Genomic DNA, 25,537 nt, shown 5'->3' on the forward strand with positions numbered 1-25,537 from the left:
AGAGAGAGGTTAGACAGGGTGTCTTTTGTCTTGCCCCGGTTAGGATTTCTTAAGCAAATCCACTGGGCTTTCAACATGAAGCCAGAAAATCGGGACTTTTTTAAAACGGCCCGGGACACGGGACAAATTGTTATAAAGCATGATTGCCACGCTGAAATCGGGACATCTGGTCTCCTTAATTTAAATAGACCATTATTCTCAAGGTACTTTCCAGGGAAACCTGGTACTCTGTCCAGTTTTCCAGATGCAATGGCTCTTATGATGGCTCTTACTGTTAGTCTTTCATGGTAGGCCAGATCAGGAAATGGACTTTACACTGAAAATTTTATTGATGGAAGCTACTGGAATCTTGAATACCTGATGTTTTCCACTCCCTTATCAAAAACAGTCAAAGTGGGTTTAAGTATAAAGAGCAAGGAAGATGATCTTGATGGAGATACGCAGAAGATGATCCCTATACAAACGGGTCTGAAAAATTGTTAAATTCTAGAATATCTAGATAATGTTTGGGAGCTGCTCAGAAAAATATTTCCTTAGTCACAGAATAATAAAGAAAAAAGAGGCACAGCATAAGATTCTGTTATTAGAGCCGATCTCAATAAAAGTAGTTTAGACTTCCTGTGGAGTTGTTTTCATGGTCTGGTCTACCAGATGAAGCTGACATCCCTCTTGTACAGGATTGCAGGAGTTGTATGGCCTGGATCTGTCATAATATTGGTGCTAAAGGTTGGCCTTTGTTCTGCTTATCTAAGTCAACATTCTCTTTCTCAAATGAAGATCCCTCCAGTAAGGCTAAGAAGTTCCAATTTTATGGGAATATATTCGTGGGAAGGATCAGGATAAAAATTAAATATATTTTATAGAATTTCTCACTACTACTAATCTCAAATATGAATCAACGGTTAAAATCCAGAAATGAAATATGTACAAATTATGTACAAATGAGAAACATGTAATAACAAAAATGTATAAGTGTTTGTTAAGATTTGAAGCAGGAAAAAAATACAAATTAAAGATTGAATAACAAAGTAATGTATTTTCATTTTGGATCAATTTGGATGTTTAATTTTTACTTTGTCATAATTGCTTATAAAAGTGTATAATTGGTATATAACAACTGAAAAACTACCAAAATATTCAAAGGTATTTCAAACCAGTGTTGTAAAGCATGAAAAACATTAGAGAGCATTTAATCAGACATGCTGAACTTGTAAGAAACTAAGAAATTTTGAATACAGATTCAAACAAAAATGCAAATGATGTTAGAGATTAATATGAAAAATAATTCTTTTTATTGGAAGTTATGGACAAGAAATTAGAAAAGACTCATGGTAGGCTGATTTAATATTTGGCAAATATAGAAAAATTATTGTAAGAACAATGATAGGAGAATACTGAAATATCTATAGTGGAGAAATGGGTTTGAATTGAAAAAAATCACACAAATGGCAAAACTGATTTATTTGGTGAAAGAAAAAAAGCATTTCTGAAAACCTTACATGGACTTTTTTGCTGAATGATGATTTATGGATTTTAAGATAAATAAAGATGTGAATTAAATAAGGTGCTAAATTCACATAATATCTAAGAGGGAGGAGTGATAATACAAATGCAATTATCTACTGAAAAAAATGAGAAATCATTTATATATTATGAAACTTTGGTTCCTTTTTGTTTCTTCTTCTTAAGCTGGTTTTCTTCCCTCCATCCCCCCCCCTCTTCTTTTCTTTTGGTTTATCTTTTATTCTATCTTTTTTTTTCAAAAACTATTAATTAACTTAATTTTAAGTATAAAGTTTAATTAAAACTGTATTAAGTAATAGGACGAAAAATTAAAGAAAAAAGAGGAAAAAGGGCAAAAAACAAAACTGGGAGTGTGGGGAAGAAAGGAAAGAAAAATATAGAAAAAACTTTTTTGATACAAATACATATAAACAAAAAAATTAAAAGACATAACAGAACAGAAATAAAACAGAACAAAACATTACTTTTATGGTTCTTGGCCCACTACAAATTATGAAACAGATGGACTAGTCTTGGGGACATTGGTTCAAAAATGTGTGTAAGAAATATTCTCCTATGACCATTCTTTCAGACTATACTCTTCTCAATCCATAGATTTTGCCATTTTTAATTATAAGAAACAATTACAGAATTTCCTAGGAGGTGTCCCTTGCTTCTTAATGACAGGGCAAGCATTCAGTGTGATGGAATAATGTATTAATAACAATTAGTACAATAATGGATTCATAGTAAAGCTGGTTGTTGAAATTGATCTGTTAGCTATTCTGAAGATTTATCAAGAAAGGTATACAATCTAATAAGGGAACAGATAACAATTTGAGCTCTAAATAGCCCTTTTTAGTATATAACCAATTTTGTTTTTGTTTAGCTTAGAATGGATAGCTCCAGAAATTCCAAATGTTTCTGAGATCAAAATAGTCTGCTCGAACAGCTCAAAACACTTATAGTCAAGTGGCAAAAGCTCATTTGAAACTCCAAAGTAATATTTCAAACTTGAAATGGGAGGTTTTGAGCTGGAAATGTTTCAGATTCAAAACATTCTTCCCATCCACAAGTCTTGACCTCAATAATTTTTTGTTTTTGTTTTTTTTAGAGACACTAGCCTATTTATAAACAGGGTCTAACTTCAAATGCTTCATACTTAAATTCAGAGATGGGATTCAAAAAAGCTTTACTACTGGTTCTGTGGGCATGTCATGGCTTGGTGGGTATGGCTTGGTGGGCATGGCAGGGGAAGGATACTGCAAAATCCACATTCCCTCCCCACTCCAGGGCAACGATACTATAAAATCTCCGTTTCCTTCCCATTCTAGGGCAAGGATACTGTAAAATTCCCATTCCCTCCCCACCCCACTAACCTGCTTTCCAGCTCTATTCTCTTTGCAGGGCTATAGAAGAAGACCCAGCTGATCAGCTGGGACTCGGAAGGCAGCAAATAGATGGGGGCAGAGCCAGCTAGAGGTGGTATTTGCTGGTTCTCTGAACTACTCAAAATTTCCACTACCAGTTCACCAGAACAGGTCAGAACTGGCTGAATACCACCTCTGCTTAAATTGGGTTGCATCATTTACTCCTCACAAACACAGTGAACTGGGCAAAGCACCTTTAACAACTCTAATGTTGTGGGGCAAAACTGATGATAGGACCCGGGAGTGGCAGAGAATAGGGGGGGGGGGTAATCATTGAGGACAATTCTACATTATTGTACCCAATCTCAAGTAACAGCAAGAATTGCTCAATCTATCCTGCTGAGCACAAAGCCACATGCAAATTAAATCAATATATACTGTAATAACATGAGTAGTGTCCTATAATTCTGTTTTACTTTCTGCAGTTATTAATCAATACCAGCAAATTACTAACCATAATGATTGGGATAATGTGAAAAAAAGAGAAATGGGAAAGTGCACAAACTTAGCAAGATAACAATCAATCTTTCTTTGTTGAGTCAAAGGCTTTTATACTGTTACCCAGACAACAATATTAAATATGTATGCATGCTCAAAAACAATAGATAGTTTTTTCCCCTTCTCAATCTCTTTTTTCATGGAAATTCTACCATGATATACAGTTTACATGTTTCTTCCCTCTGTTTAAGAAATACACAACACAATAGAAAACAAAATGCCACTGATACAATCTGTAACCATCAATTCCATTAACTGAATAATATATTCCATTTTGACATTTTTTAAAGCAAATGAACCCCATACTTCTAGAGCAGTGTTTCTCAACCTTGGCTACTTGAAGATGTCTGGACTTCAACTCCCAGAATTCCCCAGCCAGCGAATGCTGGCTGGGGAATTCTGGGAGTTGAAGTCCAGACATCTTCAAGTAGCCAAGGTTGAGAAACACTGTTCTAGAGATTATTTTTAAAGCAACAAAGTCTTCTGAGAAATTAACACAATTACATACATTGTTTCATCTTAATTTATTCCCAAAATGAAAAAAAAAAAATCAGAACCTACTCTGTGCAATTAAAAGTACTTCCTGAAGCACAACGTTGAATTGCATAAAAATTAGTCTTTATGATACTGAATGTGAACAAAGAATATCTATGTTGGTTTAACCTAGCACTGAAAGGCTATCTAAAGAAAATCCAGGTTTACAGAAAATAAAAGCTTTATCCAATAACAGTCTTGAACAAGAAACAAAACTTTGAAAATCTTATCTATATTTTACTTGTTAATGAAAATTCTTAGTAATTCTTAGATGTATTTCTGTATAACCAAGAATATTTGGAGGACACTAAGCAATCTAAAATGGGACTTGACAAAAACACTTAGCAGTAGAAAAGGGTGATGAAAATATCATTAGAGTCATTCCGATTTATTGTGAAAATCATGTCTCCCCAGGCTAGTATCTCCAGGTGTTGACCCTTTCTGGTTACTCCGATTCAGCTTTTACTAACCTCGGCTATTTCAGATACAGTGAAGTCCAATTTCCATAATCCCCAAAGACACAATTTTTGGCTATGCTGAGTAGGACTCCTACTAAATTGTATAACAGCATGAATGATAGCTGAGATTACTTGAATAATCAGATAAACAGCAGATCTTCCTTCAATCACAAGATATTTTTATGCTAGAATGAGCTGGATTTTCTCTTTTCAATACTTTACCCTATTCCCTTTTCACTAAATTCATTACTCTGTTGGAATTATAAACTTTTGCAATCATGTAACATTGGATTTGCATCTGGAATATCTTCATATCATTGAATTTATTTCACTGTCTTCAGGTTTTTTTCTCCCTTTCTGCTTGCTGATTATGGTTGACTTGATCATTTATTCTCCGATTTTAAATATATTTTTATTTTACTATTTTTAACTCAATAATCAGCTTCATAGTTTCACAGGTAAATACAGCATTGCAGCTTTTATATTTATACCACCAATGGTCCATTTTATAAGCATTGTGGGAAAGTTTTTGCTACAATTAATTTAATGTGTCACTTTGCCAATTGTCAATTTACCACTAATTAATCCATTGCACTTCCCACAATTATCAAAGATAATTCTTTTTGATCTTCTACAATTGGGTACAAAGTGCTACAAAGAGCAATGATTTGATTATTTTTTTCCCCTTTTGTCAATTACCAAGAACAAGGTATTTTGTCTTAAATGACAGTATTGGCAACAACTTCTAATGATTTATAATGTTGTAATGAAAATTAAAACATCTATTGCTCATAGATCACTTGGATCTGAGCCATTTTTTTTTACTCAGACTATTCCTAGGAAAGATACTAGATTTCTAAGAATCTCAAAACTAGGCATCTGTACAATATTACTTTGTAAATTGACCTATGTGAAATTGGGCTGTTACAATTTTGCTAGTCATTAACTGATTTTGTTTTTATTTCTATGCCTTTAATTTTTATATGAGTTTGCTGTCTTAGTACATCTTTCTTTTACTTAACTCTCAATTTTGCTCTCAATTTAACTGCTCTAGCTCATGATTATGATATCTGTTCCATTACTTCTTTAGGCCACACAATCTCTCGGTCCTAGGAAGAAGAAATTGGGAAAACCTGCCTAGAATCAAAATAGTCTTGAAGAAACATATTTCTTTCTTTTTTTTTAAAGTGGAGGCAGGAAGTTGTAATCCTGCTGTAGAGCTCTTAGAATCCCCTACAAACCGCGATGCTGGCAATTATGAATTTGCAGCATCTATGGCTACAGCTTTTCTCCCAGCCAAATACTAATGTACAATAAAAGTAAAGATTCCATTCAGCTGAGCTAAATTCCTGGTGAATACACATTCATAGTAGGGGTTTTTGGCAGCAATATGGTATTATTTGCTATTGCCTATTTTCGGGGTTTTTTTCTCAACTTTTTAGTTTAGTCTATTAGTGATTTTTCAATAATCATCTATTCACCCATTAACTCATTCTGATCTTTAGCTTTTTTTTCCTTACACACACACACAGTGTGTGTCACTAATTATTTAAAATAGTAAAGCCTAATACGAAGTAAATTTAAAGAAAAAAGAGAATGAGTTAAAAAAAACAAGAATAGAGAAAAAGAGAAAGAGTAAAGCAAGAATAAAAAAGAGAAAATATATAAAGTGACTTCCAAAGTTCAAATATAAACAAATTTGGTAGCTCTTCCCCATATCTAAAGTTCCAAACATTTATCTCTTCATTCCATAACTATAAACAAAATTAGCTTTTTTTCCAAGGTCAGTAATTGCTCACCACTTGCTGAAATATGCAACACATGGTGTAACATAAACTTCTCCAACTAGCATCCTCCTCTTCTTCCCCTCTAGGAAGCACATCTCCAGCAAGATAAAATGGGATTTAAAATCTAACATATTTGGAGGGACTATGATATCTAGAAATAATTTTAACATAGAAAAAAGCAGTTGTCTTTTATTTGTCCCAGGGACTACACAGTGTGGGCATGGTGCAAGTCTCTTGAGGGGTCCTTGGTGCTCTCTGAGATTGAAAGAAACATCTGAAAGAAAACAATCAAGCTCTGTCCTTTCATTTGAACCCTCAGCTACAAATATCAATTCTAGTCCCTTCTATGAAGGAATACCATCTTAAGGGACATAGGACATGCCTTAGTTAAGGGTGCCTTTTGAAGTGAGTTCTGCCTGGCCCACTTCCATCACCATCCATTGTTCAGATAGCCTTGATTTTATTGGCCTTCTATAGAGCTGTGGCTTTTCTCTCATATGCTAGATCAGGATAGTAAATTAACCATCTGTCATGATGAGCACAAATTTGTGCTATTACAATTAGACTTGATTATGTATTCATTATATGTTGATTTTGGTTGCTGATTTTGGTTTGGTATAGTTTATTGTTGTTTTATTTTTTTCCTCTAGTTGTATTATTGCGTGCTGCCCAGAGGCAAGAATTATGTGAGGGGCAATTTTACAAATCTCTTAAAAATAAATAAATAAGGAACCATGCTTTTTGAATTTGGTTGTTCAAGCTACACTGACTAGAAAGAAATCTTTGCTATAAACAGACAAAAAACATCTTTGTTTATCACAGATGGAACTATATCATATGTCAATACTGGCTTCTCATGAGGCAAATAATAAAAGAGAGTGAAGCAGAATGAGGTCATCAGCTAAATTTGTTCCTAATCTTTGGTATTTCTTTTTTTAATTGGGTGAAATTCTACACAGGTTTTCAGCATTTTTTCAGGTTTGTTCATTGTTTTCATTAGAAGGAAATACATCTCAATCAGTTATTTTCGTTTTTCATTGTAATGCTACAAGAATTACTTATTCTAATATTCATCAATAAGCAAGTCAGAATTAAAATATTTTATGATTTGAATATTGTCTGATATGGAATATGAACAATATATTTTGTGGCTGGAATTATAAAGTATAACCCAAAATCAACAAAATAAAATGAAACAAGTTAACACGCATTTTGCATTAATATTTGAAAATTAATTCATTATTTGGGATCAAGGAGAGCTATTTATAAATATTAAACCGTATTTTTCAGAGTATAAGACACACCGGAGTATAAGATGCACCAAGGTTTTGAAGAGGCTTTTTTTTTAAAGTAGGTAGGTAGATAGAGGGACAGAGAGGGACAGAAAGAGAGAGAAATACAGGAGAGTGAGTGAGTGAGTGAGAGAGAGAGAGAGAAGTTAGGTAGGATTTTTTTAGGTAGGTAGGTTAGGTAGGCAGGATGAATTTTAATTCATCCATTTAATACATTCTTTTTATGTGCAGTCTATAGTATTCTATGTTTTTATGAATATCCTTACAATACATTCTCACTAATTTAAAAGGATTAGGTCTTGGTCTTTTTATTTACTAATCCTTCTAAAAATAGAGTAAAATAAAATATTTCTGATATGGAAATAGTATTGGGAATTTATGATTTTGACTAGCCAAATCTTAGTAGAGCAATCTGCAACACATTTGGGAAAGATTTAAATTTCCCAAGAAAATCATGATCTACATCATACATGCAGCCTTTGAATACTATGCTATGGACCATGCTCCAGTTCTTTGACTGGACTGAGATAAAAACCTGAACTGAATTAAATTCATTGTTACTTAAAATTAATAAAGATATTCTCCATGTATTTAAGGAGTTATCCATTCCATCACGTTAAAAATATATATAAATAATTCAAAAGCACATGTTTGAGTCTCAGGCATGGGAGGGTTTGAAAAGCTTTAGCAACTGGTTCTCTGCCTAGTTGCTGAGTGGGTGTGGTCATGTGGGCATGGTCTAGACAGCTTTCTACACTACAGGCTGTGTGTTTCACCCTCTTCAGGCTGCAGAGGCTTTCTTCGAGTCTCCAGGAGGACCTTTCTGGACTTCCAGTACTTCTGGTACCCTACCCAGAGCCTCCAGGCGGGCCTTGCACTTATCTGGCATCCAAAATGGGCCACGTGGAGACTCCTGGAGTGGCAGGGCAGGGAGGGTTAGCCAACCCTTCCAACTACCAGTTCAGTGAACCAGATTAAAATTAACATCTGGTTCACCCGAACCCAACCAAACCGGCTGAATGTCACCCCTGGCCTCAGGGTATTATATACAAGCACTAGCTATAGCCATGGACCACAGAATATGAAACTTTCCTTATAGTGAAGATGGGGAGGGAAGCAACTGATCAGAGGTATTGCTACTTTTCTGGGATTAATTCTTTTTCTCTGAAATTCTCAATCATAGAAGCTATCACAGTAATTTCAGGAATAGCAAACAATTCACATATTGGAGAGTACAAGGTTGTATTTTGATTTGTTTTTTGCTCCTGTCTGATTCTCAGAAACTGCTAGACAGGTCCAGTTGTTTTCTTGGCAAGATTTTTCTAAAGTGATTTGCCACTGTCTCCTTCCTAAGATTAAGAGAAAGTGACTAAGCTAAGGTCACCCAGCTGGCTTCCTGATCAAGGCAACAGTAAAACTTTGGTCTTCCAATTTCTAGCCTGTTGCCTTAATTACACTACACCAAACTTGTTTTTATCGCTTTCTAGATTAATGCAAATTTTATTACTTTTCACTTAGCATAAGTGGATCTTTAGACTGGAGACACTGATTCTGCAAAAGAAGGAAGTCAGACAGCAAGCAGGACTTATGAATTCTAATATGTCTTTAAAATTATGTTCAGTACATTTTTAATTCCATTAAGACAATGTGAAAATTCCCACTGGCCACAATTGCAGAATTAATGTAAAAAATGCAGAACTGCTGAGTGATAAAGGTTTCTTGATAAGAGTTTCTGAAGTGGCTGCAGAATCTGAAATATTATTTTGCAATTGATGCTTATTATCCATTTTTTATAAATTAAATTAAGGAAAAATGAACAATTAGTAAAATAAAAATACAATTAAATTTATAAGAAGACAAATCTTTAAAAGTTTCAAATACATTTTTACATTTGTCTTATGAATTCTAAAAAAACACTGATTGGGAGGATTGGAAACAATATTAATTCTGACAAAAGTCTGTTGAAAAAATCATCAGTAAGATGAGGAGTACCATATGTTGATCCAATTACGAAATTAAATTCCCTTTAAGGAGACAATGAACTTTTTCACTTGCATTTTAAGCTTGCTTTGACAAACAAAAAGTAGTTTCAAAAGAAACTATCCAAAATTAAGGAACTATTTCTTGTTATTTTATTAAAGGCTGAGAATTTATATAGCCCTTTTAAGGACTATTTTATTGACATAAAATGTAGAATTATCTATTTATTTAATCATTTGCTTAGGCATTTCTACATGTCCAACTTCAATGATTTAGATATACCAATAAAATATGTGTTACTTATTTATTCATTTACATTTTACATGATTTATTTGTCCACCCATCACATAGCAATGACTTTAGGTGGCATACAAGAATTAAAACCAATAATTACACCAACAACCAAGCAACACGGTTGCAAAAAGCAGTTGTAATATACAATAGAAAATCAACCAACAGAAATCACTTAACCTTCCAGGCCAAATGCCCGGGGGCGGAGCGCAGGGCGGGGGAGCTGTCTTTCATGCCTTATGAAGGCTATCAGTTTCAGCTATCTAGATTTCTGGAGAGCTGCTGTTCTACAGGCAACAGAAAGGAGAAAAAAAGGCTCTCTTAAATAACCCATTGTATCATCCTTCCTTAGCTTCAGCCAACACTATATGTTCTATAAAACAATTGGGTTCTCACTGCCTTCTGAAGGGCCACCCAGGTTTTGCTTCCATTTTTTAACAATTAACAAACTATGCTATTTATGTTCTTTTGGGATGGAGAAAAAGGAAGTACTATGCATCCCCCCCCCCCCAGTTGTTATTTTCTATGTGGATTCGTTAATGACTCATTGGGGAAAAAGTGCTGATTCAGTGAGTCACATTCACATCCAGGTATTCTATCCATAAAGGATCTGGGGACTGGCAAAGAGAACAATACTAAAAGGATTAGGATGCTCAGGTATCACTGCTTCCTGAGTTTGGATCACAGAAGGTGATATTCACAAAATGTCCCATTCAGCAGTCTTACAAACAATTTAACAAGTATTGTAGTTTCTATATAGAGGGGGTTTAAGAAAGGAGCTTCAGTATTTTCAGAAGGCTTACTCTGCTGGCTGTAAAGAAGCATATAGAGATACATAGACACGGGAACATATCATATATATGTATGTATACACCCACATAACCTCTATTCCTCCGCCCTAACAACTGTTCCCTGACTCCTACTCTCTCTCTTCTTCCTAAGTTGCCAAGGTTGTAGTTTGATGATCCAATATATTTTGCTGATTTTTCCAGAAAGTCCTGTTTTTGCAAACTTCAAAGCCTACCAAGTATTTGTTAATTTGCTTGTTAGTTAAATTTATTTGCGACCTATCTCATGATGGGGCTACTCTACTTACAATAATAAAAAGGAAGAAATAAAAAGAGTATAAACAAAAAAGAAGTAAAATAATAGAATAAAATAAATAATGAAAAACATAATGAGAACACATCAACATGGTAACAGAAAGATGGACAGAAAGATAACAGAGTCTGTTATCAATCAAGCAGCCACCTACAGCATGGAAGTTCTCCATCTGAATCTCAGGCCACCTGGCAGAGTCAGGTCTTCTGGCTCTTGCAGAAGGTTAGGAGGATGAGCAGATCTTGCCCTAGAAGATAAGATGTTCCAAAGGGTAGGTGTTGCAGCAAAGGTGGCCCTTCTTCTGGATCCCAATACTTAGAGTTTTTTGACTGATGGGATCTGAAGTAGCCCTCTCTGTCAACATGGGCTTATCCTAGTGGAATTGGCAAAAAAATCAGCCATTCCGGTTTCTGTTCTGAGGGGATTTTCTAATCACCAATACTCTAGGAAGACTATCAACAAAGCCCACTCAGTATACAGATAAGAACTCTGACACTCTAGTTCCATGATAGCGAACCTGTGGCACGTGGAGCCATGTCACCTGGCACGTGTAGTGTCACCCGTTCTTCTTCCGGGTTTCTGGCACGCATGTGCACATGACAATCAGCTGGCCTTTGTGCATGTAGTAGTGCTGGAAACTGGAAGAACTGGTCTTCTATTTTCCAGCATAAGCATGCATGCCGGCCAGCTGATTGGCACGTGTACATGTGTGGCAGTAACTGGAAGAATTGCTGGCGAGTGTGCATGCGCATGCCAGAAACCAGGAGAAAAGGAACCAGAAGTTCATTTTCTGGCACCTACATGCAAAGTGCTCCCTTTTCGGCACAGTGACAAAAAGGTTCGCCATCACAGCTCTAGTTGCTATATTGAGAATACTGTGTAGATCATAAAGAAGGAGGGTCTTTCAAAAATTGGAAGCAGTGCTTATTATAGTACCGTGAGCAAGAAGCTCATTCCAAAAGGCCTGAAGAGCTGCATTTGGGGAAGAGGAACAATGTTTTACTCTATGTCGCAAACAAAAATGCAATGGAAGAATAAAAATTATGTAACTTTTGCCACTCTAAAATAGCTCTTGCTACAAGTTGCAAACTGTATTTTACCAGAGCTATAAAAATATATCACCAGCCATGGTGGAATGCATGTATATTCTGGGGCGGGACGACCTCTTTTCTAATTACAAAGCATATGTACATTTTTTTTCTGTTTACATGAATGGTATAAATATTTATATATTGCCAATTTCCAGAAATGTATATGAATACATCTTTGGTCTTGATTAATGAAGAAATAGTAATGGAGTCACTGATTTACAGTTATATTCATTACATTAAATTATTTTCATGTGAGTTATTTTCCATCTTGCGTTAAATAGTTCCATCTCTCCATTTGTCAGTTCCTCCATATTCTTAATAATCCTTAATAATTTGTATTATTTGGTCTCATCTTTTCTAACTTTTTCTAAAAACCATTGCTTCCCTTAATTATTATTTTCAGCAGACTCTTTTGATGTTTTATTGGGCCTTTTTATAATTGTTATATAATTAGTGACTGGAATCTAATAACCAGAGATTTGGGTCCGATCTGAATGCAGATGTATCTCACATGCAAAAAGGAAGATCATTTACCGGAGGGGTATCAAACTCAATTTGAGGGCTGCATCAGAGTTGTGTTTGACCTCAGGGAGCAGGGGGGCATGGTCAACTCAACGTCACTCATGTTTTGGTTGCCTGTGGGAGCCAATGCTCTGCCAGAAAAAAATGGGCTCCTGAGCTCCATTTTTCGCCTGCGATGGCCTCCTGTAACCCTCTGCAAGTGAAAACGGAGCTCAGGAGGACCTCCTGGGCCCTTGTGATCTTCATTTTCACTGGCAAAGGCACCATGGACTGGTCCTTCTTTGTTTTCAGGGTAACCCCAGAGGCCAGATTTAAGCATCCCACATTCCTACATGCAAAAACGGTTCCACCACAAATCTGTGAAGCCCTTATCCGCGGAGACATAAGCGCGAAGACTAATTTGCGCCGTTCTAAGCGCTAAGGAAAAACGTGATCCTACCGTGATGACATAATCGCGGAGGGCAAATTCGCGCATTCCTAAGCACTCAGTACCCTAAACCTAACCCTAAACCTAACCCTAAACCTAACCCTAACCCTAAACCTAACCCTAAACCTAACCCTAAACCTAACTTTAAACCTAACCCTAAAACAAACCCCTAAACCTAATCCCAACGCTTACCTTAATTGAAGTCGGCTTTCTGCCGCGGCACTGTTTTAAAGCGCCCTTCTGTTGCCGCACTGTTGTCGCGGCGGTGATGACGCGCGGTGATGACATCGCGGCTTTAGCGCCGCGATTTTATCACCGCGATTTTGACGAGCGCGGTTTTGTCGTGCCACGTATAAAACATGTGTCTGCAAATGTTTTCATTATAATATGTAATCCATGTGAGGAATTTCTTGTATGTGATGTAGCCTAGAGTTTTTTCAAACATGTGCTGCTAATCTTTTGTTTTGTTTTTTTCAATTTAATTTATGTTATCCATTGTGTAATATATTCATAAAAAATGTAGGGTTACTTTCTTTGAGCCACAGATCATCCTTATTATAACAATTTATCAAACAGACTTGCCTTTCTAGGGCAGGAATTAAGCTTAGCCAATACTATTAATGATGCCAATCTGAAAACAAAATAGGATAGAAATGCTTTAAATGTGTGCTTTGTGTCACCATTTAAAGCAGATTTTGCAAATCTGGAGCTCTATAGTTATGTTGAATCACAAGTCACATCTCTATAAACCAACAGATTGTTGAACATGCAGCACATAAAATATTACTTTATTCCATGGAATAAATAGGCTTTTTCAATGTTATAATGTGTTTATATAAAAGAAAGCCACCTGATGTAAAAAGAAAGCCACAATTTACGCAATATCAATCCTCAATCTTTATTTGTCAATCTGAAGGCAATTCCACGTATTATATAGTTTAAAAATGACGTAGTCTGTTGACAAAGCTTAAACTAATAAACTATGAGGGCATCAATGAATGCCTATATCTCTCACTTTATCCGTTTGATCAGATACAACATTCAAAAATTCTATATATTAACGTTCTCCAAGTGTTCCATTTTACCATTTTCTAATTTACAAAGTTTCAAAGTTTAAAATGGCATTGTGTTTAATCTATGGCATCTATCCAGCATACTCTTTGCCAGCCTCATTTTCAAGCACTTCTAGACATTCCTAGCATAATTTATTTTTCTAAAGAATATGACTGCATGACACGACAAAAATAAGATAACCTTAGCTTGGTAAACTTAGCTTTAGTGTAATGTCAAGCTTGATGTAGTCTATAATCAACTTGCCTGTTATTTTTGATGCTCAAGGTATACGTAGCAGCTGTCTCCAAACCTGTAATTCAAATGAGCCTGCTTTTCCCCCTCCTGCTTCTTTCATTGTCCAGCATAGGAAAAAACAATTCCTATAACTACCTATAACTTGTTACAGATGGCAATGTATCTGGAAGCATATTATTTCCCAAAGTCCATCCCATACACTTTTATCATCTTTATATTATTTAAATTAGAAAAAAAATGCCAGTAAGATTCAAAGCAAAGCAGTAGTTCAAGTTCTGAAAGGACATGGAAAACAAAACTTACAAAGGGAAAGAAGCTCAGTGTCTACCTCTCCCCAAAGCAAGACAGAAATAAGCTGTAAAAGAAATTGTGGTGCTATGGATCCAAGAAAAAGACATAACCTTCTATCTGTTCTGTAAACTTAAATTGCTTTAAGAAATTGAAGAAAACACTTGGAACCAAAGATTGGACCAATACAATACATTCTTATTCTATCAGTGTAATAAAACTCACAGAAATCAAGTTCACTACACTTTTTTTGTACAAAGAGATGGAAGAGATCAGGTATAACAGCAAAGTTGTGGCCAAAAGCTAATTGTAGCATATATTATATAAATCATTCAAGTTTCAAGGCAATATAAAGCAGAAGAATAAAACCAACCAGTTTCCATAATGTGATCTTGATATATACCTACCACTTCGAATAACAGCTTTTAGGAGCTGTTCCTGAACCTTCTTGATAAGGAACTAGAACTATCAAATAAAACAGAACAATTTTTAAGGTCCATTGTAAAAAGAGATTGACATGAAATAAAAGAAAGTAAACTATATGTCAGAATAAACAGTGAGAATTTCCAAGAAAGAAAGACAAGCTAAAGCCAAGAAATACAAAGATTTCATGAAGAAACTTAACAAAGAATTTCAGGGAGCTTTAGAAGAGACAAGGTGCGGTATTACAACATTTTCTCTAAATACACTGAAAACAGAAACAGGGAAATTTTCCCAAAGGATTTATTTTAGGAAAGTAAATTAGAAGGAAGTTCCAATCTCAGATTAGTATGCTAAAAGATCCCTATGGACATACAGTAACTGGTTCAAAAAGATCAGAGATGGAAGGAATGTAATAAAATTCTTACAATAGAGCTATATATTCCATTTTTTATAAAATGGAAATTTCAGAGCACTTCATTGTCCTCGTGGAAAACTTATACACAGGTCAGGAAGTCATACTCCAGACAGAAACAAACTGATTCCAGATTGGCAACAGAATGAGATAAGGCTGCATTCTCTTTCTTTATCGTCAATCTATATATGGAATATATTTTGAGCAAAGGTGGACAGAAAGATGTAAACATGGAGGAAGAAACATCAATATCTTGCCAATTATTCTACTTTGATCCTTGAAAATACAAATGACCTGCAAGTTATAATAATGAAAATCAAGTTGCAGAGGGAAAAATAGGGCTAAGATTAAATAATAAAGACCATAACATGACAGGTACGGGCAACTAGGCTTATAAATGACTATGAAAGTATGGTGGTTAGCTTCTCTTTTTTACAATTGACAATTAACAGTAGAAAGCCAGAAGTCAAAAAATATATTTCAGACTAGCACTTGGTAAGGGTAGCAGAGAAAGCCTTGGAAAATATTTTCAGAGGCTCTGATGTGATTGTATCTAAAAAAATTATAATTGTAGAGATAACAAATGTGAAAATTGTACTTTGAAGAAAGAAGAAAGTAGAAAATGTGATTATTTTTTTAATGCTGATGTTGGAAAAGAACAAATGGATCATAGACTAAATTGATGTAGAATTTTCATTTGGGGAACAAATGATCAGGCTCAAACTATAATGTTTTGAATACAGTCTGAAAAAATCAGGTTCCCCTGAAAAGTCTAGAATATTGGGAAAAGTGAAAGAAAAATAGTAGAGGATGACCGGAAGCAATGTGGATTATAATAGTAATTAATGATTTATGAAGAAACTAAAAGACCAGATTTATTTTCCCAAGGGCTACATGAGAAATTGGGACTGTTGTAGAGGACTGAACCAATATGGCTATGAAGGTGGACAGGCATGCACGCACAACATAGGTAAATTGGAAAAAAAATAGCAGTTGCCTTCAAAAGAAAAGCAATGCAATTATATTGCCTGCTGGCATGTACTTATTTACATTTGAATTCTAATTTCTAGTTGACCTCACACAGTCCAGATAGCCAAAAGTCCATATATGGCCCAAGAGCCCATAAATTGCAGATCTACTTTAGCCCATATCAAAGTTTTCATAATATCTTCCTTTTGCAACTAAAATGGCAGCCTATCGCCTGGAACAGCATAAACTACTATAACATAAATTCACAACATGAGGCCTTACTATTAAACTTTCTGACAAATAGCCATTTGGACAAAGCATTCAGAAAAGATGTTCTGCAGACCATGGAAGTACATGAGAAGCCATCTCTAGTTGAAGTGTTAAAGCAATTGTGTCCTTTGGAAAATTTGCAGAGTTACTACAAAGGCTGTCCCCAACTGGCCAGATAGATATTTTATGGTTGCCTATTAAAATGATGGCAGACCATTTATGAGTATGCCCAAGACATTCTTAAAATTCCAAATGTAAAATTCAAACAGGTAGTGATTCTATATCCAGAACCTAGACACTGGCAGTGAAATAACGCGGTATCCAAAGAAATCCCCTAATGAAGTACACTACAGTACTTTGTAAGTGTTCACGTGCATACAGAAAACAGTTTTTTGTAAGGCAGTAGCCAGAGGGAGAAATTCTAAACCCCTCTACTAATTTGGCTCCAAAACAATTGCATAAAACCTTCTGGCTGATTAAACATACCAAAGCCAAGTATGCCCCTTGAAACTTTTGCAACTTTATATACATACATACATTTCTAATAACATTGTCTTTCTATATGCATGCTAATATGTTTAATCACTATTGATTGCTGGAAGTTTAGACTTGGCCCAGGAACAAGTTAAAGGTATTAATGGGTATCCAACTGTCATAAATATGTAATATATAACATTTGAGCCTAAATTCAAATAAAAATATATAACATTTATTTTATTTAATGGCAATGGAATTGTGTTTTCTCAAAGAATATACAACAGTGTCATCATTTTGTAAATAAATGTAATTATTTTGTAAATAAAAGCTAGTGTTGAGTTGTAAAAGTTAATATGGTACATAAACATTAAAATTATATTCAGATGTGTTCTTGCTGCTCATATAGGTTTATTTAAAGACCCGTTGCAATTTTTCATGTATTTGTCTGACGGAGAGGGGCGGGGGGGAGATTATAATGTTTTAGAGAACTAAATGAAAATCACAACAAACTTGTAATTTAAAAAAAACCCTTAAAACATCGATATGCTTCTCATGTGCACTTTTAAGAAAAATAGCAATAATAACTTACATATAAGTGCCATTTAAATGTAAATTATGGTTTTTAAATGCCAAGCCAATAGATTTTTTTCCTGTACCTATCTCAAAAACAATTTTAAATAATGAAGCAGTCCTTAACACTGGAAGAAAGAAAACTGATTATATCACATTATGTAAATTTAAATACTAGACATTTCAAAAATATTTCATTCAGCAAAATAATACCCATTTATGAAATGTTAGCTTTTACATTTATTAATATACCAAGTAGGGATTATTTCTTTGTGATCAGACTGTTAGAGCAGATTACATAAGACAAAAAGTTTTTAAAATAAATCTATAAATCTTCCAAAATCAGCTTATTTTGAAATATAGTATTTTTCACCGGTTTTGTTTTGTAAATATACTTTTTTTTTAAAAGTATAGTGATTTTTAAAATTCATTTTTGCCAAAGAATATTGTCAGGGAAAATATTGAAAAAATATACAAATTCATATGGGACATGGGGAACATCACATTTAAACAATTGTGCTCGCTCTCTCACTGTCTCTCTTTGCATATATGTATAGATATACATATACATCTATATACATCTATAGCTATTAATCTGTCTGTCTTCTGACTGTTTCTCACCCACCTATATGTCACCTGCCCACACTAAAGTATGTGCCAGGCAGCATATCATATATCAGTAACAAAGTTTCACTAAGGCACAAAGTAAAGGGAAAAAATAGATACATATTCATGAAAGGGATTGTCAGTGCGCTAGAGTAAATATCAGAGAATCTTTAAAGCTTGTTACTATTAGATTTAGCTAAAATTGCAGCCTTGCACAAGAGATAAAATGTTCCAAGTATTCATAATGCTTTATGAGGCTATTACCATATTTTTTGGAGTCTAAGATGCACCTTTTTACCCCCCAAAAGAGGGTGAAAATCTGGGTGCATCTTATACTCCGAATGTAGCTCCACCCACCCGCTCCATGCGGTGGGGATCCTCACTTTCACATGGAGCCTGATTTCCGAAGCTGCCTGGGGAACTGCGATGAAAGCCTTTTCAATGAAAGCGTTTTTGGGCTGTAGGGTCCCCTCCCTGATTCCAAAAAGTGTGCATGCAGAGGCCAAACAAGTGCATCATGTTTCAGGTGGTAGGCGGTTCCAGCACGCGCTGCCACCTGAAAATGCTTTCCTTCCCAGTTCCCCGGTGCACATCGCAGAGCCACATGCCCTCCTCCTTCTCTACAGACTCGCTGCCTGTTTTCTCCTAGCCAGCACTGTCGGCTGGGGGAGGCAGGGAGAAAATAGAGAGGGCAGTGCAGTAGGGTAAAGGCGCAGGAGTCGGGTGCAGACACAGGGCAGGCAGATTAGAGGCAGCTGGCCAATTGCCAGCTTGCCGGCTAGGCTGCTGGCCACCCAGAATGCGCAGGCAGCAAAGGAAACCTGCGTTGTGGCCGCCGCTGCCTCCTGCCTACATGCCTCAAGAAGGTTGAGTAGCAGCAGTGAGATGTTTCCCTGCACAGAACAGTCAAGAGAGAGAAGTGTTGGAGCTGTCAGACTCAAAAAAGATGTTTGGGCAGAATTTGGGGGTGGCAGGTGGGGCAGGGAATGGGGGTCCGGCATCCCTGCCGGTGGCAAAGAAGTGCCCCAGGTGCTGCTGGACTCTCCCCACCCCTCACTCGTTGGGGTGAGGTTGGTGAAATTTCGCCTGACGCACTGCCTCTCCTCTGCTGTTAACTGTTATCCGGGAGGGGGGGCGTGAAACTGTGGTTGCTGGCAGTGACCCTTAAGGGTGTGGGCAGTGGGCTCCAAGAAGCAGCTGCAAGGGCAACCCTGTCCCTTGCCCCACCTGCTAATCCCAAATTGTGCCCCACTGTGAAATGTGCATCTTAATAGAGCCACGACGCAGGTTTCCTTTGCTGCCTGCGCACTCTGGATGGCCAGCAACCAAACCGGCAATCGGCCGGCTGCCTCTAATCTGCCTGCCCTGTGTCCGTGCCCTGCTCCTGTACCCTTACCGACTGCACTACCCTCTCACTTTTCTCCCTGCCTCCCCCAGCTGACAGTGCTGGCCAGGAGAAAACAGGCAGCGAGTCTGTAGAGGAGGAGGGGAATGCATGGCTCTGCGGTGTGCACCAGGGAACTGGGAAGGAAAGCATTTTCAGGTGGTAGCGCGTGCTGGAACTGCCTGCCATTTGAAACATAATGCACTTGTGTTCGGCCTCTGCACGCATCCTTTTTGGAATCGAAGAGGGGATCCTACAGCTCAAAATGCTTTAATTGAAAAGGCTTTCATCGCAGTTCCCCAGGCAGCTTCAGGAATCAGGCTCCAACCGAGGCAGCAAAGACGTTAGCCAGATGAATACTGATGGATGCTGCTGGGAAAGAGGCAGAAAGATTTTTTTCTTGATTTCCTCCCCCAAAATTAAGGTGTGTCTTATACTCCAAAAAATATGGTATTTATGAAACTGGTAAAAAAAATTGATTGACTGATTGCTATCATGCTTGCCATACAGACTGAATTTGTCCAAGAACTTAAGGCAATCTTCCTCAGATATAACTAAAAACATACAGAATTTATTCAAGCCATACATAGCCATATTTTATTGTCAGAGATTTCCATGGAGAAAAGAATAGACACATGAAAACATGTTTTTTACTAAGTGGGTGATCAAATGAAATCTTTTAACGATTCTTACAAATTCAGTTTAACAATTAATACTCGGTGTACTCTTAGTTTATCTTGTAATATCATCTGAAAAAAACTCTTAATTTTTGCTGTTATAAAATATGTTAAGCCTTGGAAAGAAAGAACAATGTAGATCAGGAAAAGTCAATGCCCTAAGTGCCGTTGAGACAGCAGTATGAGTTGTTCCAGCGTATCATATGAATATTTTACTCAACAGAAGAGCAAACCAATGCATTTTTGTCTCAATTAACTGGATGCATAAATTAGCTGCATGAACTTACTCCTCCACATTTTCTTGCTTCGGGGGGAATTGGGGGGAGGGTGTATAGCTTAGTATTATACTCAAATCCTATTTCACAGTTAATCAAGAAAAACTTTGTCCAAACTAATGCCTTCCAGATGTATTCCATTTAGAGATATATAAGAAATCCACTTTGGATTTCTCTTTCACAATACATTTCAATCCCCAAGTGCTCTCTATTATGACATTGACAGCAAACAGCAAATACAAAGTCAGCTGCGATCCTCAGAAATTCTTGTATTTGGGGAAATTCCACAGCTATATACAATACCTTGTGATTTATTATTAGCTTATTGAATGAACTGAGACTTGGCACACTACCTATGTGGATGGTGGAATTTATTAGAGGTTTCTTGATTTGTTCTTTGTTTGGTTTTGCTAGTCTCAGAAGGTGACAGCTTCTAGCCATCTCTAGAACCTTAAAAACTAAGCAGGGTCTGGCCTGAATCGCTCTGGAATGTAGGCTAAATGGAAGGAAACCATTTGTTTACTACTATTGCATGGATGCTGCCTCCAGGAATCAAACTCAACTGTCCCTAATATACATCCAATAAAATTATTCCCTTTTCCCAATAGCTTTATAATACGTAGGTCTGATTCTTGTTGTGGTGCATACACTGTTTTATCAAATATGTTAATTAGAAGACTAGAATATTTTCAAGACCTCTTGCTCAGTGCTCACTTCACTTCCTGGTTTTCATGGATTTACTAAATGTAATTGTTTAAAAAATTACTTTCTTGCTACTACTTCTACTGAAGTTGCTCACGTTTGTTATTATTATAGCCATTATTATTGCATGGTAAAATGTGTTTTTGATCTACAGTTCATATTACGCTTCAATATAAATGTTATACACTGTTTACCAAGAAAAGCAAGGAAAAAGACAAACTGACCAAATATATTGTAGATACTAACATTTTTACACCTGTCTCTTTCCCTCTAAACAAGCGTCCACCCGACAAACATTCAAATTCCCCAAAAGATTTGCATACACTATTAGAATAATACATTCACAATTTATTAACTTATCAAGTTTGTTTGTTTGTTTGTTTTTGGAGTGCCTACATATCAGTTTTTAACTCCTTGCAATGATCTAGAAAAGTCCTTGCAATTTTCTCAGCAAAACTTGGGAAGTGGTTTGGCATTATCTTCATCTTCTGAGACAGCCTAAGGTAATCCGGCTGTCTTCATAGAATCATAGGGCTAGATGGGACGTTGGAAGTCCATGATTGTCCAATCTTTTCTTCAATATAACCTTCAAGGAAGGAGCACCTACAATCCTGGAAAGCAAGCTACTCCATAGTTTTCACTGCCAAAAAACTATTCTTTAATGGGACTCCATTCATTGTTTCTTGCCCTACCCTCAGGTGCCAAGGAGAGTAAATCAACACTATCTTCTCTGTGGCAGCTCTTCAAGTATTGCAAGACAGCTATCATGTCTTATCTCAGTCTTCTCTTTGTTAACATACCTAATTCCTTCAGCCATTTTTCATGGGACGTAGTCTCCAGACCCATAATCCTTGTTGCTCGTCTTTGCACTCTTTCTAGAATCTCAGCATCTTTTTTATATTGTGGTGACCACAAGTGGATACAGTATTCCAAATGTGGCTTCATTAATGATGTACAAAGTGGCACTACATTTCACTTATTTTTGATACTATATCAAAAACAGGACTAGAACTCACAGTAGCCTCTACAATATATTAACTTGACAGCTAAATTACTGCTAACCTTTTCTGGGTGGTCAAACCATAAAAATTTGGTTGCAGGCATCAGATTGTCAATCCGCGCTCTGAACAGAATGGTAATTTATAAGCTTTAAATAAAAATGATATTAAAGAGCAATATTGGAATATATATTTAAAATAATGCTTCATCTAATGCTTAAAAATAAAAGAAGATGAATATATTTATAGACTTACTGATTTAATTCTATATCCAGGATGAAAGAAGATCCAAAAGCATCAACCTGGAAGCTGGCTCGAGCAATATGAGTTAACTGCAATATAAAAATAATTGCAATTCGTTAGTACCACATCATCATCCTAAAAAACAAAATTCTGCATTAATGCATAAGTAGAAAAGTTATAACTAAGGTGTTTCTATAGAGAAGAGAAACAAAAAAGCTAGCTGTATCATATTACACATATTGTGGGTTCCCACATATTTTAGCAACTTTAGAGTTTTTACTTTTTATTTAAATGTATGTACCGTAGCTGCCCATTTCACACCAAGTGGCGTACAATAAAATTTTGCAAAATTATATTAAAAGCAATTAAAAATTCTATGAGACCATATTAAAATATTAAATAATCATACAAGCAAGATCATAAGAAGCAATGCATAGGAAAGTTACATATGATGCATCATCATATCCACACAGATTATATGTTGACAGCAAATTGCAAGGCCTGTTGGAAAAAAGCACATTTTAAGTGATTTCTAGAAGGCCATAAAGGGTTAACTTCACTGGGGAGAAAAGGCTTGTTTCTTAGGAAATCTTTCAAAGACATTATGTGTAGCATGCCTTTCCTACTGAACAAGATGAGACAGGTAGATATCATTGGGGAGAGGCCATACCTCAAATAACCTGGTCCCTGCTGTGTAAGCATGCACTTTCAATTGGACCTGAAAGCATTGGTCCAATTGGTAATCAATGTATTATCCTACTAGGGACAGATATACCCTGTTTTCCCCAAAATAAGACATCCCCTGAAAATAAGCCCTCCTCAAAAAATATCACAACACAGCAGCAACCATGAGGTGACCACGCTCACCACCTTCAACTCAAAAATAAGACCTCCCCGAAAATAAGGCAAAGTGCGTATTTCGGGGGGCAAAAGAAAATAAGACTCTGTCTTATTTTTGGGGAAACACGGTAGTTGCAAGTACCCCTAATTATGGACCAGCTGAAGCTTCTGAGTACTTTTAGGAGTACATAAGGGAGCTTTTTGTAGAACATATGTTCTGATCCAGCTCTCCAAAAATGACAAACCCTCTGATGTGAACTCAAAAGATTCCTTTATTAGGATTGCCAGCAGCCCCAGCAAAATGTTTCTCTTACAGGCTGGAGTCTATTCCACATCTATGCCACATCTCTTCATCTCTGCCCCCTGCCTTTTATCCCCAGAGCTAGGGTGGGGCCTCGCTAGCAGTGATGGTTCTTCCTGCCACAGGATTGGCCCACGGCTTTCCACTGCTCTCCTATGCCTTCTGTGCAAATGTGCATCAGGCACCGGATCCAGTTGTTCTTCCTCTTCTTCATCAACCATCTCCAAACCTGAGAGCTGTTGACTTTCCAACTGAGGGCTAATGGATGGCCTAGGCTCCGCCTCTGTCCCTCTACCAGCTCCATTCCCTCTTCCCCCTCAGAGCTCCCAGGTTGCCCTGATGCTGACCCTGACTTTCATGCCTCCTCCTCTTCTGATTCGGCTGCTGGAGGGGCCGGCACCAACAGGCCACAACATGTTACAGAAATCCATTTGGAAGGTGAAGACATTTCTAAAATTGGCATAGCAATATTGAATTTATGTTTAATACAGGTAGACCTTAGGTTACAGTAGCAATTGGGACTGGAATTTCCATTACTAAGCAATGCAGTTGTAATGCATTATGTCATGTGATTACATCACTTAGCAATAACAATACAAGCAATCCCAGTTGCCATTATAATACTCAAGGACTAAGCAGCTTGTTCAGGATGACCTCACATAACTGCAACATAGGAAGAGACCAGATTCCCAGGCAAGCAGGTTGACAGGAGAGAGCTACAGGCAGATACTATTGAGCATGGGTGGACAGATGTCATGGATGGGGGCTTCTTGGGGAAAAAAGTGACAGGAGAGACTCATAGGAGCAACTTGTGACCTTCTGCCGATTTCCCTATTGACTATGCTTATGGAATGTTGGCAGGGATCATGTGACCATGGATTACAATAGCAGAGTTGGAAGAGACCTTGGAGGTCTTCTAGTCCAACCCCCTGCCTAGGCAGGAAACCCTACACCACCTCAGACAAATGGCTATCCAACATCTTCTTAAAGACTTCCAGTGTTGGGGCATTCACAACTTCTGGAGGCAAGTTGTTCCACTGATTAATTGTTCTAACTGTCAGGAAATTTTCCTCAGTTCTAAGTTGCTTCTCTCCTTAATTAGCTTCCACCCATTGCTTCTTGTTCTACACTCAGGTGCCTTGGAAAATAGTTTGACTCCCTCTTCTTTGTGGCAACCCTGAGATGGATTACTGAAACCATCATAATTGCAAGCCAGTTGCCAAGTACCTGAACTGCGATTACAGTAGAAATGCTGTAATGACCACAATTTCAAGGATCAGTTGTAAGTCTTCCTTATTCAGTGCTGTAACTTCGAAAGGTTGCTGAATTAATAGTTGTAACCTGAGGGCAATCTGTAAAACCTTTTAGGAGGCACCAATGTTAGCACTCCTTCATAAATCTACTGGCATCACTAGGAAGCATGAGTTGCAAAGTAGAACACACAATATTTAAAAATCTAATTTTAAATTAGCAGTATATTCTTTGAACTGCTAAATGGTGTTTGAAATGAAACTGCAAGCCAAAGTAAATTTGCCCAGTACATATTCATCCTAGATATACAAGAACTTACAATTGAGCCCTTCCAAAAGTAAAGAAAAGGCCCAAATCATGAGCTTTGTACTGCTATGAAACCACACAGGTGATATTACTTTCAGAAGTTGTGGTGCTCCAATACCGGAAGTTTTTAAGAAGAGTTTGGACAATCATTTGTCTGAAATGCTTTGGAGTCTCCTGCTTGCACAGGGAGTTGGACTAAAATACCTCAAAGGTCCCTCCCAACTCTGTTATTCTGTTATTTATAAACTGCTTTTTAGATTTATTCATCCTTGAAGCTAAAGCTGCAGTTTTGGAATAGACAAGTGCTTCACTATGGAATCTTA

The 25,537-nt window shown here is 36.7% G+C and overlaps 1 protein-coding gene across 4 annotated transcripts in view; it reads right to left on the minus strand.

Moving 5' to 3' along the window:
- ADAM22 (ADAM metallopeptidase domain 22) overlaps positions 1-25,537 on the minus strand; it is a 154,305-nt gene that overhangs the window by 101,863 nt on the left and 26,905 nt on the right. For all 4 annotated transcript variants that reach the window (XM_087712637.1, XM_087712635.1, XM_087712636.1 and 1 more), the window contains exon 3: positions 22,529-22,605. In XM_087712637.1, coding sequence (XP_087568763.1) covers positions 22,529-22,605 — 77 coding nt within the window. The remainder of the gene's footprint in view (positions 1-22,528; positions 22,606-25,537) is intronic.

Source organism: Thamnophis sirtalis, unplaced genomic scaffold (assembly GCF_051295495.1).
Source record: "Thamnophis sirtalis isolate CommonGarterSnake01/CBP01778 unplaced genomic scaffold, rThaSir2_p1.2 scaffold_4, whole genome shotgun sequence".
In the NCBI taxonomy this organism is placed as follows: domain Eukaryota; kingdom Metazoa; phylum Chordata; class Lepidosauria; order Squamata; family Natricidae; genus Thamnophis; species Thamnophis sirtalis.